Source organism: Saccostrea cucullata, unplaced genomic scaffold, assembly GCF_032062105.1.
Source record: "Saccostrea cucullata isolate Sc308-1 unplaced genomic scaffold, CSIRO_AGI_Scuc_v1 ctg176, whole genome shotgun sequence".
Taxonomy (NCBI): domain Eukaryota; kingdom Metazoa; phylum Mollusca; class Bivalvia; order Ostreida; family Ostreidae; genus Saccostrea; species Saccostrea cuccullata.
In genome coordinates, this window is record NW_026939570.1 from 17,351 (window position 1) to 32,046 (window position 14,696).

The 14,696-nt window shown below is 33.1% G+C and overlaps 1 protein-coding gene across 1 annotated transcript in view; it reads right to left on the reverse strand.

The window, feature by feature from the left end:
* Nucleotides 1–5,572: 5,572 nt before the first annotated feature.
* The window catches only part of LOC134253339 (protein hobbit-like), a 48,696-nt gene continuing 39,572 nt past the window's right edge, over nucleotides 5,573–14,696 (reverse strand). Inside the window, exons 47-58 of the mRNA XM_062735869.1 lie at nucleotides 14,322–14,405; nucleotides 14,115–14,207; nucleotides 13,285–13,337; nucleotides 12,991–13,105; nucleotides 12,589–12,685; nucleotides 12,224–12,308; nucleotides 11,903–12,034; nucleotides 10,118–10,236; nucleotides 9,947–10,018; nucleotides 9,717–9,857; nucleotides 9,338–9,448; nucleotides 5,573–6,640 (exon numbers count right to left, since the gene is read on the reverse strand). Coding sequence (XP_062591853.1) covers nucleotides 6,584–6,640; nucleotides 9,338–9,448; nucleotides 9,717–9,857; nucleotides 9,947–10,018; nucleotides 10,118–10,236; nucleotides 11,903–12,034; nucleotides 12,224–12,308; nucleotides 12,589–12,685; nucleotides 12,991–13,105; nucleotides 13,285–13,337; nucleotides 14,115–14,207; nucleotides 14,322–14,405 — 1,159 coding nt within the window. The 3' untranslated portion in view covers nucleotides 5,573–6,583. The remainder of the gene's footprint in view (nucleotides 6,641–9,337; nucleotides 9,449–9,716; nucleotides 9,858–9,946; nucleotides 10,019–10,117; nucleotides 10,237–11,902; nucleotides 12,035–12,223; nucleotides 12,309–12,588; nucleotides 12,686–12,990; nucleotides 13,106–13,284; nucleotides 13,338–14,114; nucleotides 14,208–14,321; nucleotides 14,406–14,696) is intronic.

The following is a 14,696-nucleotide window of genomic DNA, read 5'->3' on the forward strand; positions in this document are numbered from 1 at the left end:
CTATGAGTTAATGTGGTTTCTTCCTCCGTATTCCTGACGTCAATGGTGGAAATAAATATCGAAATACTTAGTACTATAGTGGAAAATGCGGGTTCGCTTACCGGTTGCATCAATCCAAAAGGACCACACGATTTGGAAATGATAAAACCACAGGCAACTGAATTTTTACCAATCAGACGCTCAATAAGACAAATATCGAAAACGTCTACCCTCTCTATATAAAATGAAATAGCCTTCGGTGATTCTTGAGAAAAAAGATTTTTTTCTATGTATTTGAATGTACACTTTGATACCCTATCGTTGGCCCCACGCAAGATTTGAATAATTTAGAATCTGCACTACCTCAAAATGCGTCTACAAAATATTCAATTCTCTGTTCCAATAGTTCTTGAGCACACCAGATAGTGTTTTTACATTTTTTTTGCCCATTTTTGTTCCCCGCTGAAAGTGGAGGATAATGATTTTGGTCTGTCTGTCCATCTGTTTGTAGCTCTGTCTGTCTGTAACACTTTCGTTTCCACGCGATATCTTGAGAAGACTTTAATTTGTGACATGAAATTATACATGAACTCCCCATGGCATAAGAACGACCCTATGGATTTTGAGGTCAAAAGTTAAGGTCACAAATTCAAAACTTCTGTTTAAGTACTTTCGATTCCGCGCGATTAGGGGCCTTTGAGCTTTTGCAATGACATTTTATACAACAACTCCTTATTGCTTAGGGTCAAACCCAACGACCAATGGTTTGAGACCAGGGAAGCGGTTATGACAGAAATAATCGAAAATAAATGCGTGCAAGTCCAAATGTTTCGGGAAAATTTAAGATCGGTAAAGAAGGACATTATATTCGCCGAATCAACCTACAATGACATATGGGGCACTGGTTTGGATAAAAAAGGTACGGAGAACACCAAAATTGATTCCTGGCCTGGAAAAAACCTACTTGGGAAAATTATCAGTAAAATCGGCAAAAAAATACGGAAACGAAAAAAAAGTGACCAGTGGAGCAAACCAAAACAAAAACCGAAAGTTAACACCAAACAACGGGACATTGCACAGATGTTACATGCTTTAAGGAATCAATCGGATTCTGAATCCATGTCAGGTTTTGATGAATCATCGGACTCTGATTCAGACGACCCGGCTAAGAAGGACAAATAAATCAAAAACTGTGTAATGCTCGAACGCTACAGGACTTTGATTCTCGATCAGCGGACTGGAATGAAATGTTACGGTATTTTTTTCTATATCAAATATATGCATTTTAAGATTAATTCGTATGGAAAAGTTAGAATTTATCTCAGTTAATGTAAGGGGTTTAAATACCCCCGAAAAAAGACAAAAAATTTTTACATGGTTGAAAGAATGTAACATAGATATCATTCTGTTGCAAGAAACACATTGTTTAGAAAAAAATGAATCTGTATATAATTTAAACTGGAGAGGAAAAACATTTCACGCATATAGCGACTCTGCATTCAGTAGAGGCGTGTCTGTTCTATTTAACGAAAAAATAGATGTAAACATAATAAATGTCAAAAAGTCTATTTATGGTAGGAAAATTCTGATAAATCTTGAAGTCGAGGGTAATATTTTTACAATAGTAAATATATATGCACCTAATGAAATTAAGAAGAGGTGTGAATTTTTCAAAAAACTTAAGAACTTTATTTCAAAAAGTTGTGTCAACGAAAATATTACACTATGTGGAGATTTTAACTGCCAGATAAACAATATTAATAATGTAGATAAAAGTGTAAATTATTTCAAAGATTTGATAAGGCATTATAACATGGATGATATTTGGAAAAAACAAAATCCAGGTATGTCAGGTTTCACTTGGTGTGATGCAAAAAATGATCCTAAAAGTCGAATAGATTATGTTTTTATAAATGATTCTTTTTATTATAGCATAGCAGATATTAAGGTTAGAAAAATTCCAGGCACCCATTCAAACGGGAGTCGAATGAGTGACCATAGATACTTAAAATTTAGTTTTGATATCGATAAAACGAAAAAAGGTCCCGGATACTGGAAACTTAACGTTTCCTATCTCGATAATGAAAAATATAAAAAATGTATTTTAGACATTATTTATAATATAGATTCCTCTTTAAGCCCTATAATGACATGGGAGTTAATTAAACGAAAGGTTAAAGATTTCTCTATTTATTTTGCAAAAAATGAACAAAAATCAATTAAACAAAAGATAAGAGCAATAGAACGCGAAATAGAAGATATGGAGGAAGGAAATGTAGAAAATTTTGATTACAAAAGACTGAAAACTTTAGAAGCGGAAGTTGACGCTATTTACGACAAAAAATCTAAAGGTGCGCAGATAAGATCTAAAATTAAATGGATAGAGGAGGGGGAAAAAAATTCAAATTTTTTTTTAAATTTAGAAAAGCGCAATCAATCATCAAACGTAATTAAAGAAATAAAAACAAGAGAAGGTAACAAAATCAGTAAAACTAATGCTATTTTAGGTGAAATGCATTCTTTCTATAGTGAACTATATACGAGTAAAGACATTTCAAACGAAAAAATAGAAAAATATTTATCTGAGATAGACGATATCCCTAAATTAAATGAAGAAGATAAGATACTGTTAGAAAAATTTCCAACATATGAAGAGTGTAAGGAAGCTGTTGATAGCATGAAAAAAGAAAAATCACCTGGACTAGATGGACTTCCTAGTGAATTTTATCAATGTTTTTGGGAAAAACTTGGGCCCTTCTTTTATAAAGCACTTAATGATATTTTTGATAAAGGTGAATTGTCTTACACACAGAAACTTTCTATTATATCACTAATTTACAAAAAGGGTGAAAAAGATAATTTAAAAAACTATAGACCGATAAGTTTAACAAACACAGATTATAAAATCATTGCCTTTGTCTTTGAAAAAAGATTACAAAATATACTATATAAGTTGATTAACGAAAATCAAACTGCATACATAAAAGGGAGATATATCGGTGAAAATGCTAGATTAGTCCTTGACGTTTTTGAATACTGTGAAAGAGAAAATTCAGATGATATTTTACTTTTCTTAGACTTTGAAAAAGCCTTCGACTCGGTTGAATGGAATTTTCTTTTCCAAGTCTTACAAAAATTTAATATTGGCAATAGTTTTATAAAGTGGGCAAAAATTTTATATACAAATCCAATGTTTAAAATGAAAAACAACGGCTGGCTTTCTAAAACCAGCGAAATGACGCGAGGAATTAGGCAAGGCTGTCCTATTTCCGCTCTCTTGTACCTATTCGTAGCAGAAAGTTTGGCTATTAAAATAAAATGTGATACTGATATAAAAGGCATTACAATTAATAACCATGAAATTAAAACCATCCAGCATGCAGACGATTTGACTGTAGCTTTAAAAGACGAAATATCAATAAAGCGAACTCTGGATAAATTACAAGAATTTTGTGAACATGCAGGATCAAAAGTAAACATGCATAAGACAGAATGCATTTTACTAGGGGAACTAAAAAATTTATATGATGAACTCTACGGTATAAAAATTACAAATAAAGCAGTAAGATGCTTGGGAATATTCATAGGGCATGATAAGGAAGAATGTTACACTAAAAACTGGATGAAAATTTATCACGATATTGAAAAACTTTTTGAATCCTGGAAAAGAAGAAAACTAACGTTATTTGGTAAATCATGTATAGTTAAGACACTTGCTATATCTAAACTTACATATGTTGCCTCAATACTTAGTCTTCCTGATATTGCTTACATTAAAAAAATACAGCGTCTAATTTATAACTTCATTTGGGATAAAAATGAACGAATTAAAAGAAACACGCTTATAGGTAGAATTTCAAAAGGTGGCCTCTCAATTGTTGATATTGAATGTAAATTAAAAGCTTTAAAAGCAGCTTGGGTACCTAGATTGTTAAAAAGCAAAGGTATTTTGTACAACATTTTTGATGGCTATTGTAAAAAATCAAATTTTGATGTTCTTTATGTGTTAGATTTTTCTGATAGAAAAATAGAAAATATTGAAAAATTAGAGAAACTACCTATTTTTTATCAACAAATGTTATGTTGCTTTAATGAATGTAAGCCCTGTTTTTTGAACAAAATGTCTTCCGATAATGTTCTTCGACAGCCGATATGGAACAATTGTAACTTTGTTTATAGGGGAAATACATTATTTTTTAAAAACTGGATAGCCAGTGGGATTTTGCATGTTAAAGACTTATTTGACGATGATGGTAATTTTAAATCATTGTTAGATTTTTCTAATTATATAAAAAACAAGTCAAACTGGTTGTGTGAATTTAAAATTCTTACTTCTGTTTTCAAACCTTTGCTACTAAAGTATGATTTTTCAAATTGTAAGTTTGTTAACATAAGATACAGAAATTATTTTCTTTTCTACACAGGATATGTTAATATCATAGATCAAAGATGTAACTTTTTCTATGACAATCTTGTACACAGAAAATTTTGTAAACCATTTTATCAAATAGTTTTAAGCAAAGAATTCAGTGTTGAACCCTCAGAATGGAAAAATATATATCAATGTAAATTATATGACATACCCGATAAACAACTTACAGAATTCAACTATAAACTTTTAAACAATATTCTTTGTAATAACTTCTATCTCAGTAAATGGAAAAAAAGACACGAGTAGTCATTGCAAATTATGCCACGTGAATGAAACTTCAAAACATCTCATTTTTGAATGTAAAAATGTTATTGAAATATGGAACAGATTAAGTTTGTACCTGAAAATAGATATCAAATGGAAACATGTAATAATTGGATTTAGCTCTGAGCGCAATAGAAAAATTGTATCACTCAACGCACTCATCTCTTATGTTGCCTATAGAATTTACAAATATAAGATGTACTGTCGACTAAATTCCTTAGATGAAACTAGTTATAACATCTTCAATCACGTTAAATCTTCAATTTTTTTTCTATGCTTCCATTCTGAAAAATTTGAAATCACTTGACTACAAACTTTTTAAAAATAACTCCTTATTGCAGTTGTAACATGTGTCCAGCCGAGTGGTCTCAATATTCAAGTGGACACGTACTCGGTTACATCCAGGATTTCTGCAGTGAAATAACCTAAACAAATGATCTGTATCTTGTCCACTAGGACACAAACTTAATCAATATATTTACGATGAATATTTAAACAATTTACTTAATATATTTACTACGATTCGCAGAACAAAATCAAGGGACAATTTGACTTCGGACCACTTGTCTCACCCCTAACCAATGTCCCGGACAACTGGCCCAACCAAGGGTCCAGGTTACTAAACCAAAGGTCTCTAGTCAACTGGCGTCTCCAGTTCACTTTGACACTAGGGTACAGACTTATTCAGCCTTTACTTCTAATGCCAAAGCTACAGTGCTCTTAGAAGGAGGTTTGTTTCTTCACTCGGGGATGCTTTGTATCAACTTTGGTTAAAATTAAACTAGGATTTCTTGAGAAAAAAGTTAAAAATGTAAAGTTTACTGATGGATGAACAGACATATAGACTGAGGCTGGAGAAAGGGTGTGGGGCTAAAAAAGGAAACCAACAGAAAAGTAAACAATGCAATATGTATTGATATTGTATATATCATTGAACTTAATAATACAAAAAAATTAATTTATTGTGAAAATAGATGACTTAAATAAGCAGAACCTTAAATACACACAACAATAAATAAGTACAAAAGTTTGAGCTTTAAACTACAAGCTTAATCCTGACTTGCAGCTAAAATAAAATTAAAGTTCTACCTCACAGAAAATAGTGAATCTAAAACATTTAAAACGTGACTAAAGCAATGAATATCACAGACGTTATATTCAACAATAAATAGCATAACAAGAGCAGCACCATAAAACAATTATCGTTGTTCTCTTAACAACATTAGGTCATATACAGTGTAAAATTATATTCCACATTCTCTTTCTTTCTCTGGTGATATTGTTAGAAAAATTATTCCAATACAGGAATTAAACAATGGAAGAGAACTTAAAAGATGGAAGAGAATTAGTATCATAAAATATATCTTACATATACATAAATTATTTGTGCTTTTTAATTAGTTGTATTCTTCAGAAAACCATGTATATGCAAATCTCATAACCCATGTATATATGTTTGAGAAATAGTCTTTTTTCATTTCATTATTGCACAAAATAAATTACAGTGAAGTCATATCTTCTACAGAGGTAAAATTGGATGTTTTAAGGTACAAAGAGACATTATTCATCCCCTTCAACAAAATGTAAAATACTTGTATGAAAACTCAGTAGTTCCTCAATAACCAAAACCATTCTCATTGAACCAGTATGTTTTCCTCAAAGCAGTAAAATTTATCTTAATAAAAATTGATTTTACAATATACACATACATCTACATGTATATTTGAGTAAACATAGCTAAATATTAACTACATGTAAGAAAGACTCCTGGCACAGAAGAAAAGCAAAAAAAAAAAAAAAAAAACAGTTTACATCTCTTGTAGAAACTTGTCAAACAGCATTACACTGTTATGATAGCAATCATTATCTCTTCGTCTTCATCATTTGTGTTGTTCTCACAATTGAGTTTTACTTCTTTTGAGATTTTCCAAAAATTCCTTTCTTTGCGGGTTTTTCCTGACCGGCCTGTAAAAAATGAAAAGATATCAGAGCTGACAGGGAATGATTTTTCTCTGATATAATGTATTTCAATGGATTCCAAAGGTACCTGATTCCAAAAGAATCTATTTCCCAAGAAATCTTTAGACATTTTTCTCATGTGTATATTAAAAAGAAAAACTATGTTCATTTTTATATCATCTATAAAGCAAAGGAAACTATCCAGATATTTTACATCTGTATTTCTCACAAAAATTGTCCATAAATCATTTTACTAAAAAAAATATTCATTTTATTCATACACTGCATCATAGTAAATTAGTCTTAGAATTTTAAGATAGACAATTACAGTTAATTCTCGTTAAACCGCCACCTTTTGTAATTTAGAAATCATGGCGGTATAACGAATTTGGCGATGAATTGAATTTCCCATCTTTTAGGAAACAAGAAGTAAAGTTATCGTTCTTAGAAATACCATTAAGCATTTCTTTTCTTATTACCGGTATTACATGTACATTTATATAAAAACATATTTCTAAATTTGAAAATACTTCTAGTAATTTTTTTATGTACAATTTCACTAAAACAAAATATGCAGTTATGAAATAAAAGATAAGTACATGTGAATGCATTAAATCTGCACGTCTGATATTGAAGAAAAAAAACATGCTGGTTCGATCGTCGTGATATATTGCGGATAGTACTTAAAATGAATTTTCAATAAATTCATTGTTTATGGCATCATAGTTAATGAAACGTTCACAATTTCTACCATATAATTATTTTTTAAGCAAACTTTGCATTGTTTAAAGCAGAGATCATCAAAGTAATATCGTTACTGGTGAACTTTAACAACAACCGCTTTCGTGGCGAAGCCCTGACTAAATGATTTTTATTAAACAGGAAACGAAATCATTATAACAGTTCAAGTTAAAATTATTGTTTATTTAATTTTTATTTAATTATGTAATTGCATGTACCTCGTCCGGCTTTGCATGCTTTACAACAGTGATAGTGTCAACCAATTAGCCACTTCACTGACCACATACAACTTGTGGCAGTATATCGAGATAATTGAGACTAAGAAATGGACATTTGTTGTGAAAACAGGGCGGCAGATGGTGGTATGTGAATTTGGCATTATAAAGAGAATTTTATATAGCAGGAAAAGCGTTCTTGGAAAATCATGGTGGTATTGCGAAAATGGCGATGAATCGAATGGCGATAATTCGAGAATTGACTGTACTCAAGTATACACTATATGAAAGGAAACAGCCAAAAACATAGTACTTCTATAAGTACTTATTATAGGAAAGTCTTTTTTCTTTGGAATGCCTTACCAGGCTCTAGGGCCATAAAACCTACTTATGATCTCCGTCTCACTATTACCAAAGGAAGTTAAAGCAAACAAGAGGCCCATGGGCCACATCGCTCACCTGAGAAGCTTTGACCATTCTGTTCTTTACCAGATTTCCCCCTTGTAATACATAATGCATCCCCACCCTACCCCACTGATCATAATTTAGACATTTTGAAATTTACACTACCCCATGATTCTTCCATGTGCACATAAGTTTCAGCTTTTCTGGCCCAGTGGTTCTTGAAAAGAAGATTTTCAAAGATTTTTCCTATGTATTTCTATGTAAAACTTTGATTCCCCATTGTGGCCCCGCCCTTCCTTCGGGGATCATGATTTGAACAATTTAGAATCTACACTATACCAGGATGCTTCCACATAAGTTTCAGCTTTTCTGGCCCAGTGGTTCTTGAGAAGAAGATTTTCAAAGATTTTTCCTATATATTTCTATGTAAAACTTTGATTTCCCATTGTGGCCCCACCCTTCCCCCGGGGGTCATGATTTGAACAATTTAGAATCTACACTACCCTAGGATGCTTCCACATAAGTTTCAGCTTTCCTGGCCCAGTGGTTCTTGAGAAGAAGATTTTCAAAGATTTTTCCTATACCGGTATATTTCTATGTAAAACTTTGATTCCCCATTGTGGCCCTGCCCTTCCCCCGGGGGTCAAGATTTGAACAATTTAGAATTTACACTACCCCAGGATGCTTCCACATAAGTTTCAGTTTTCTGGCCCGGTGGTTCTTGAGAAGAAGATTTTTTAATGACCCCACCCTATTTTTGTCTTTTCTTGATTATCTCCCCTTGTGAGGGGACTTGGCCCTTTATTTTAACAATTTAAATTCCCCTTCACCCAAGGATACTTTGTACCAAGTTTGGTTGAAATTGGCCCAGTGGTTCTTGAGAAGAAGTCGAAAATGTGAAAAGTTTACAGACGGACAGACAGACGGACGACGGACAAAACGTGATCAGAAAAGCTCACTTGAGCCTTCGGCTCAGGTGAGCTAAAAAGCTAAGACCAAGATCAAGAGTGAGCTAATTGAAGTTTATGGTCCCAGAGCCAGAAATTTAACACCAAGCGACATTTGATCTTGACACTTACCAGGACTTTGGCCTTGTCACTGGCACCAAGCAACATTTGGCCTTGACATTTACCAGGCATTGGCCTTGTCACTGGCACCAAGCAACATTTGGCCTTGACATTTACCAGGCATTGGCCTTGTCACTGGCACCAAGCAATATTTGGCCTTGACATTTACCAGGACTTTGGCCTTGTCACTAGCACCAAGCAACATTTGATCTTGACACTTACCAGGTGTTTGGCCTTGACACTGGCACCAAGCAACATTTGGTCTTGACACTTACCAGGACTTTGGCACCAAGTAGCATTTTCATTTTGTTCTCCTCTTGTTGAACATCATTAAGTGGAGTCTCCTCATCAGCCCTGGACTTCATGTGTAGCTTTTGTTTGATAGCCTACAAACAGGACATCAAATATGTGTTAATACACAATCTATGAAAGGATTGATTTAGTATGAATCAGGGGTCAGTCAACAGTTACAAGATTTCAAAAGATCGTTTTATCTCCAGCTTAAAAAAAATTATAAAATGTTAAATTCTCAAACATATGTACAAGGAAATTCATCTTTACAATGGCAAATATAAGCTGTTTAATCAGTAAGAGTGACTTTTGCTCTTTACGTTACCTAAGATATAAAAACATGAGAATTTAAGGAGGACGAACCTGAGACAAAATGACCCTCTTGGTGTCACCCCGGATGGCCATCAGGAGATCAAACCAGGTCCAGATCTGATTGTGGTACTCCATGGTGGGTAGGACGATGCTGAAGTCATGGATGTCTGCTATATTCTTCTCCTTCTCACCCTGAAGATTTTAGATATTAGTTAACTCATTGGGCATTATCACTACAAGTCAATTTATAAGAAATGAGTCCAAAGTAACATTGTCTATACCTTGTAGCTCACACGGAGAGAAACTTCTGGGATTTTAACGTACACAAAGGTGTTGTTATTTGAAGCTCTTTCCTGTAAGAATTATGAAGTATAGAGTAAATCTCAAGTTTGCACAACACTAGTTTGTTTATTCCATACATATCATGAGTTTAATTTCATGTAAACACTTGCCTTCATTTTGTCGATTTCTGCAAAGTTATGAGCTGAGGAGCTTCGTTTGACGCTGTCTCTCTTTATGGAGGGTCGCTTCTCCACTTTCTTTTTCACGGGGGCCTTCTCTGTCTCTCCATCTTATCAAATAGTGTATATATTATTATATAAAGATTTAATAGCATTTTCTTCATTCTACATTTCAATAAAGTGCCGCGCCACAGCATGATAAGCCCGTCAAAAAAATACAATTTTCTTGAACATTTTAGTGTGCAAGAATATCACGTCAACCTTGATTCCAAGATTTCCATGATTTTTCCATTCCTTCAAATATTTATCCATTTCCTGTTATCTAGGCATTAATTATAATAAATATTTCATCATTAATAGATTTCTATGCTGGTTGTGTTAGACCTTGTCTAATGCCCATCATATTAAACAATATCAAATTAGTCTTAACATCTTAATCTATACCAAATTAATTTTGAAAAGAAAAGTCCTGGCCATCAAATGACATGCTATAAACTGACCAGCACTTCTTTTGTCTAATCCCCAAAGGATACAGATAAGCCGCTTGATCAGCTAGCCTTCCTACATTGAACTCATTAATTAATCTTTAACTGGATGCTTGTCTACTCATAACTACAAAGAGATGAATGGGTCTGCACTATCTACCATAAATTTTTTCTAAACATATAAAATATTCAACGATTTTTTTTGGTTGAGATTTAATGTCCGACAGGTTTTAATATGTAATTCATATGGAAATGCTGATTCCACCCCACCCCTTAAAATTAGTTTTTAAATTAATAATATTATATAATATCAGATTAGTCTATTATGCAATATCAAATTAGTTTTAATTACTTTTCATCAAATTCATTTTAAAACTTTGGCTAGCCAACAAGAGCTATTTTTAATCCAAGGGGCTTACCCATCTGCCCAATACCCAAGGGATGTAGATAACACTGATGTTCTATCAGTTAGATCCTCACACTCAAAACTCATTAATTTCTCTCTAATTTGACATGAAATTTTCTGTTATCAAAATTCTTCTTGACCAGTGCTTGATAATTACACTCAAGGGAGAGGTAGGATTTCTCTAACATACATTGTATTTGTTATAAATTGCTGTCAAGTATATGCTTAAAAAAATAAGTATTTTCTTGATTTAACACTTTTTTAATAAGAAGAGAGCAATACTCTTACATTATTTGGGATGCTTCAATGAATAGTAAAAAGACACATTTTTTTTTTTTTTAATTTCACTTAGATTAAAGGTCACAGTGACCTTGAAATAGGTCGCGACACTTTCTACCTAAGATGCATAAACTGCCCAAGTTTGATGATTGTTAGTCTTATAGTTTTCTAGTTATGGGCCGGAAAGGATTTTTCCATATTTGGCTATAACTTCTTAATAAAAGGTCAGAGCGACCTACTTTTTGTGCGCAACACACCTTCTACCCAAGATGCATCAGATGACAAAGTTTGATAATCCTAGGCCTAATAGTATTAAAGTTATGAGCCGGAAACGAAAAAGCTAACAGACAGACGGACGGACACGAAGCCTATAACATAATACGTCCCGTCTTAAGACGGCGTATAAAAAAATGATGTCAGAAGAGAGTACATTTTGAACCAATTTACACAGGTATACATTCCAGACCCTCCAAATAAAACAGTAATAATTAAATATTTTTCTAACCTGGATACAAGTTTTAGAAACATTCAACATCGACATTCAGAACATGCTGATATAAGACACGACAAATTTTAAAATAATCATGTGCCTCATCTCTATCTCACCCGGGCCTTCTGTTTCAATGTTTTTATCAGGGAAGAAGAATTCCATGACTGTCTTGTAGAACTGGTAAGTCATCTGAATCTGTAGGGGGACGACATTCACCTCAAAGTGCTCCTTCACAGCAATCCCTCCAACTAAAAGGTAAGTTTTAAAATTATTCATCAGTGGCATTAAAAGCACATTTACGAAAATATTGATAGTGAGATAAAAAATTATGTATAAATTTTTGATGATTGAATTTGTTAACTTATTACGAAGGTAATCATAAAGGTTTTGAAAATTCACACGTTTGTTTACGACGATTTTGTTTAGCTATCACTCACCAGGGGGTCTCTCACTACATATGATTCGGAGCGCCATCTGTCTGAGATCATTCTCTTTACCCAGTACAAGGGGGACCAAGACATCCTATGTAAAATGAAATGTTTTTTTAAAAATAAAATATAAAGACAAATTACTCAGCTCAAATGTGTTTTTATGGATCAACACGATAAACTATGTGGAATCATCACAGTGGTTCTTTAAGGAGCAGAGTACTTGGATCACTCTTAATCAGGGATTAACATCCCCTTGAACGATAACTTTGTCAATATTTTGGTTATTCATGAACATTGACCCCCCACATTAAAATGATTAAACAGTAAATTAAATTTGCAATGTCTGTACAATATTGATCTGATTCTCTGACCTTGTAGATAGTGTTTGGTAGTAGGTTGGTCATCTTGACCCAGCCCAGTTCCAGCTGGTGAGTCCACGTGTCATTATCTCTGTTAACTTTAGTGTATCTGTGTCAAGAAAAAATATTACAAATCCTAGAATTCTCACTCAGAAAGGCTCAGCAGAGTGGATTCATTTTTTTATTAAATGTAAAAGCAATGACAATGTTTTTCTCTGATTTGTCAAATAGTTTACGGTACTCCAAAAGCACAACCTTTCTACTTTACTTCATCCCTCTATTCAAACTCTAAACATAAATTTTTAAATAAGGTTTCTTCACAAATGTTTGACCTGACATGTTGAGCACTTTCTTTAGCATTAACAATCCTATCTCAATGGTGTATTGGACCAGTAGTCCATTTTTATCACTTACACAAAGTTTCTGAGCATTAGGTCCGTTATTCCCAGCTGCCCGTCCTCTCTGGTCAGCCTCCACTGAGCAAACTTAAAACACACCTCATTACGCCGCGACACATGGACCTGCTGAGCTGTTTATAAAAATTTATCTTTACTGGATAATTAATTTTACAATTAAAAAAAGTCTTAGTCAAGATAAATTCAGTTTTTTTTAAATACACATATATTAAATAATTTTCATTTGAATATATCTCCTACTGTATGCAAATAAAGTCACAGTAATAAATATAGACTTAATAGAAAAGCCTACCCTTCATGATCCTCTGCAGTGCTTTGAACTGAAGTTGGCTCTCTTTAAAACAGCTGTCATAAAAAAGCACATTTAGCTTAAAAACTATCATACAAATATTCACTTGTGAATACTTAATTAATATAGCAATAAATACGAGGGGTGATCAGAAAGTTCGCAAACTAACTGAATAACTTCCATACAAGAAACAATATTTGGTTTTAATGTTGATTATATTTTAAATTAATCCTCCCCGATTTTAATGTACATCAACCACCATTCTGCGCATGCGCGAATCACGTGATATTGGCGGTATTAAATACTTATATCATTGTTCAAATATTCAACTATTTTTCAAAGTGCTAATTAGAGGTCTTTGATAGCAAATTGCTTAATTAAAAATCCATATCTTTTCAAACTTGCTTTCACTGGGCAAGATGACAAGTATCATTTTTAACCATCAGCCTTCCTTCATTAAAACGATAAATCCAGTCATTAATTGAATTTATAGGAACTCCTTTATCTCAATAAACTGTGTACAAATTATTATATGATACTGTAGAGGGATTTCTAAGATATTACAATAAATTGTACAGTCGTTTGTTTAACAAGTTCGACTGAGACAACCATTTTTCGTCACAAGTGACCTACATAGTGACGTCATTTTCACATTGTGACGTCACAAACAAGGAGAAAAATTTTAGTCAGCATATGCTATTTATAGATCTTGTGTATGGCTATGTGTGTACCGAATTTCATTCTAATCTGAATTGTGGTTTTGTAGATATAGAGATAGTTTGCGAACTTTTTGATCACCCCTCGTACAACTAAAAACTTTATAACATAATTACCTAATTCTCATTGACAGTTCCTCATTGAGATAGTAAATTTTTTCCTTGAGATCAAACAATTGGTGCTCACGTACTTCACTCTGTTGCATCAAACTGAACAAAAAATAAAGAGGTCAACTTGGTAGAATACATGTATATCACTTAACATTACATTACAGTGCCATATGAAGCTGCTCTGAACAAGAAAGACATCTTTGAATTCCTTACTCTTCATTGTCTTCATCATCGTCCAGACCTTTGTGAATGAGGTAGAGTTCTTTCTCAAGTCGCCGAAGAGTCAAACAATGCTCCCTATCAAAAGATTTAAGGAATTGCATATAAATGTCACAAAAGTTTTCTTGTAAGTAATTTTTTCAAATTTCAGAAGTACATATCCTTTCCTTTTCTGTTCCCTTAAAGCTGAGCATGACTCATGATAAGGCGAATGCCATTTTCAGTTTTACTTTCTACAATATCAGCACCGGGGTACTCGTAACACCTGACTGCTTTATTGTCACGGTTATCGGCATTGACTGGCTACCCATGTTCATTTTGGTTATCTTACATTTCCTTTGTTTACATTTTAATAAAGTTACATGTATT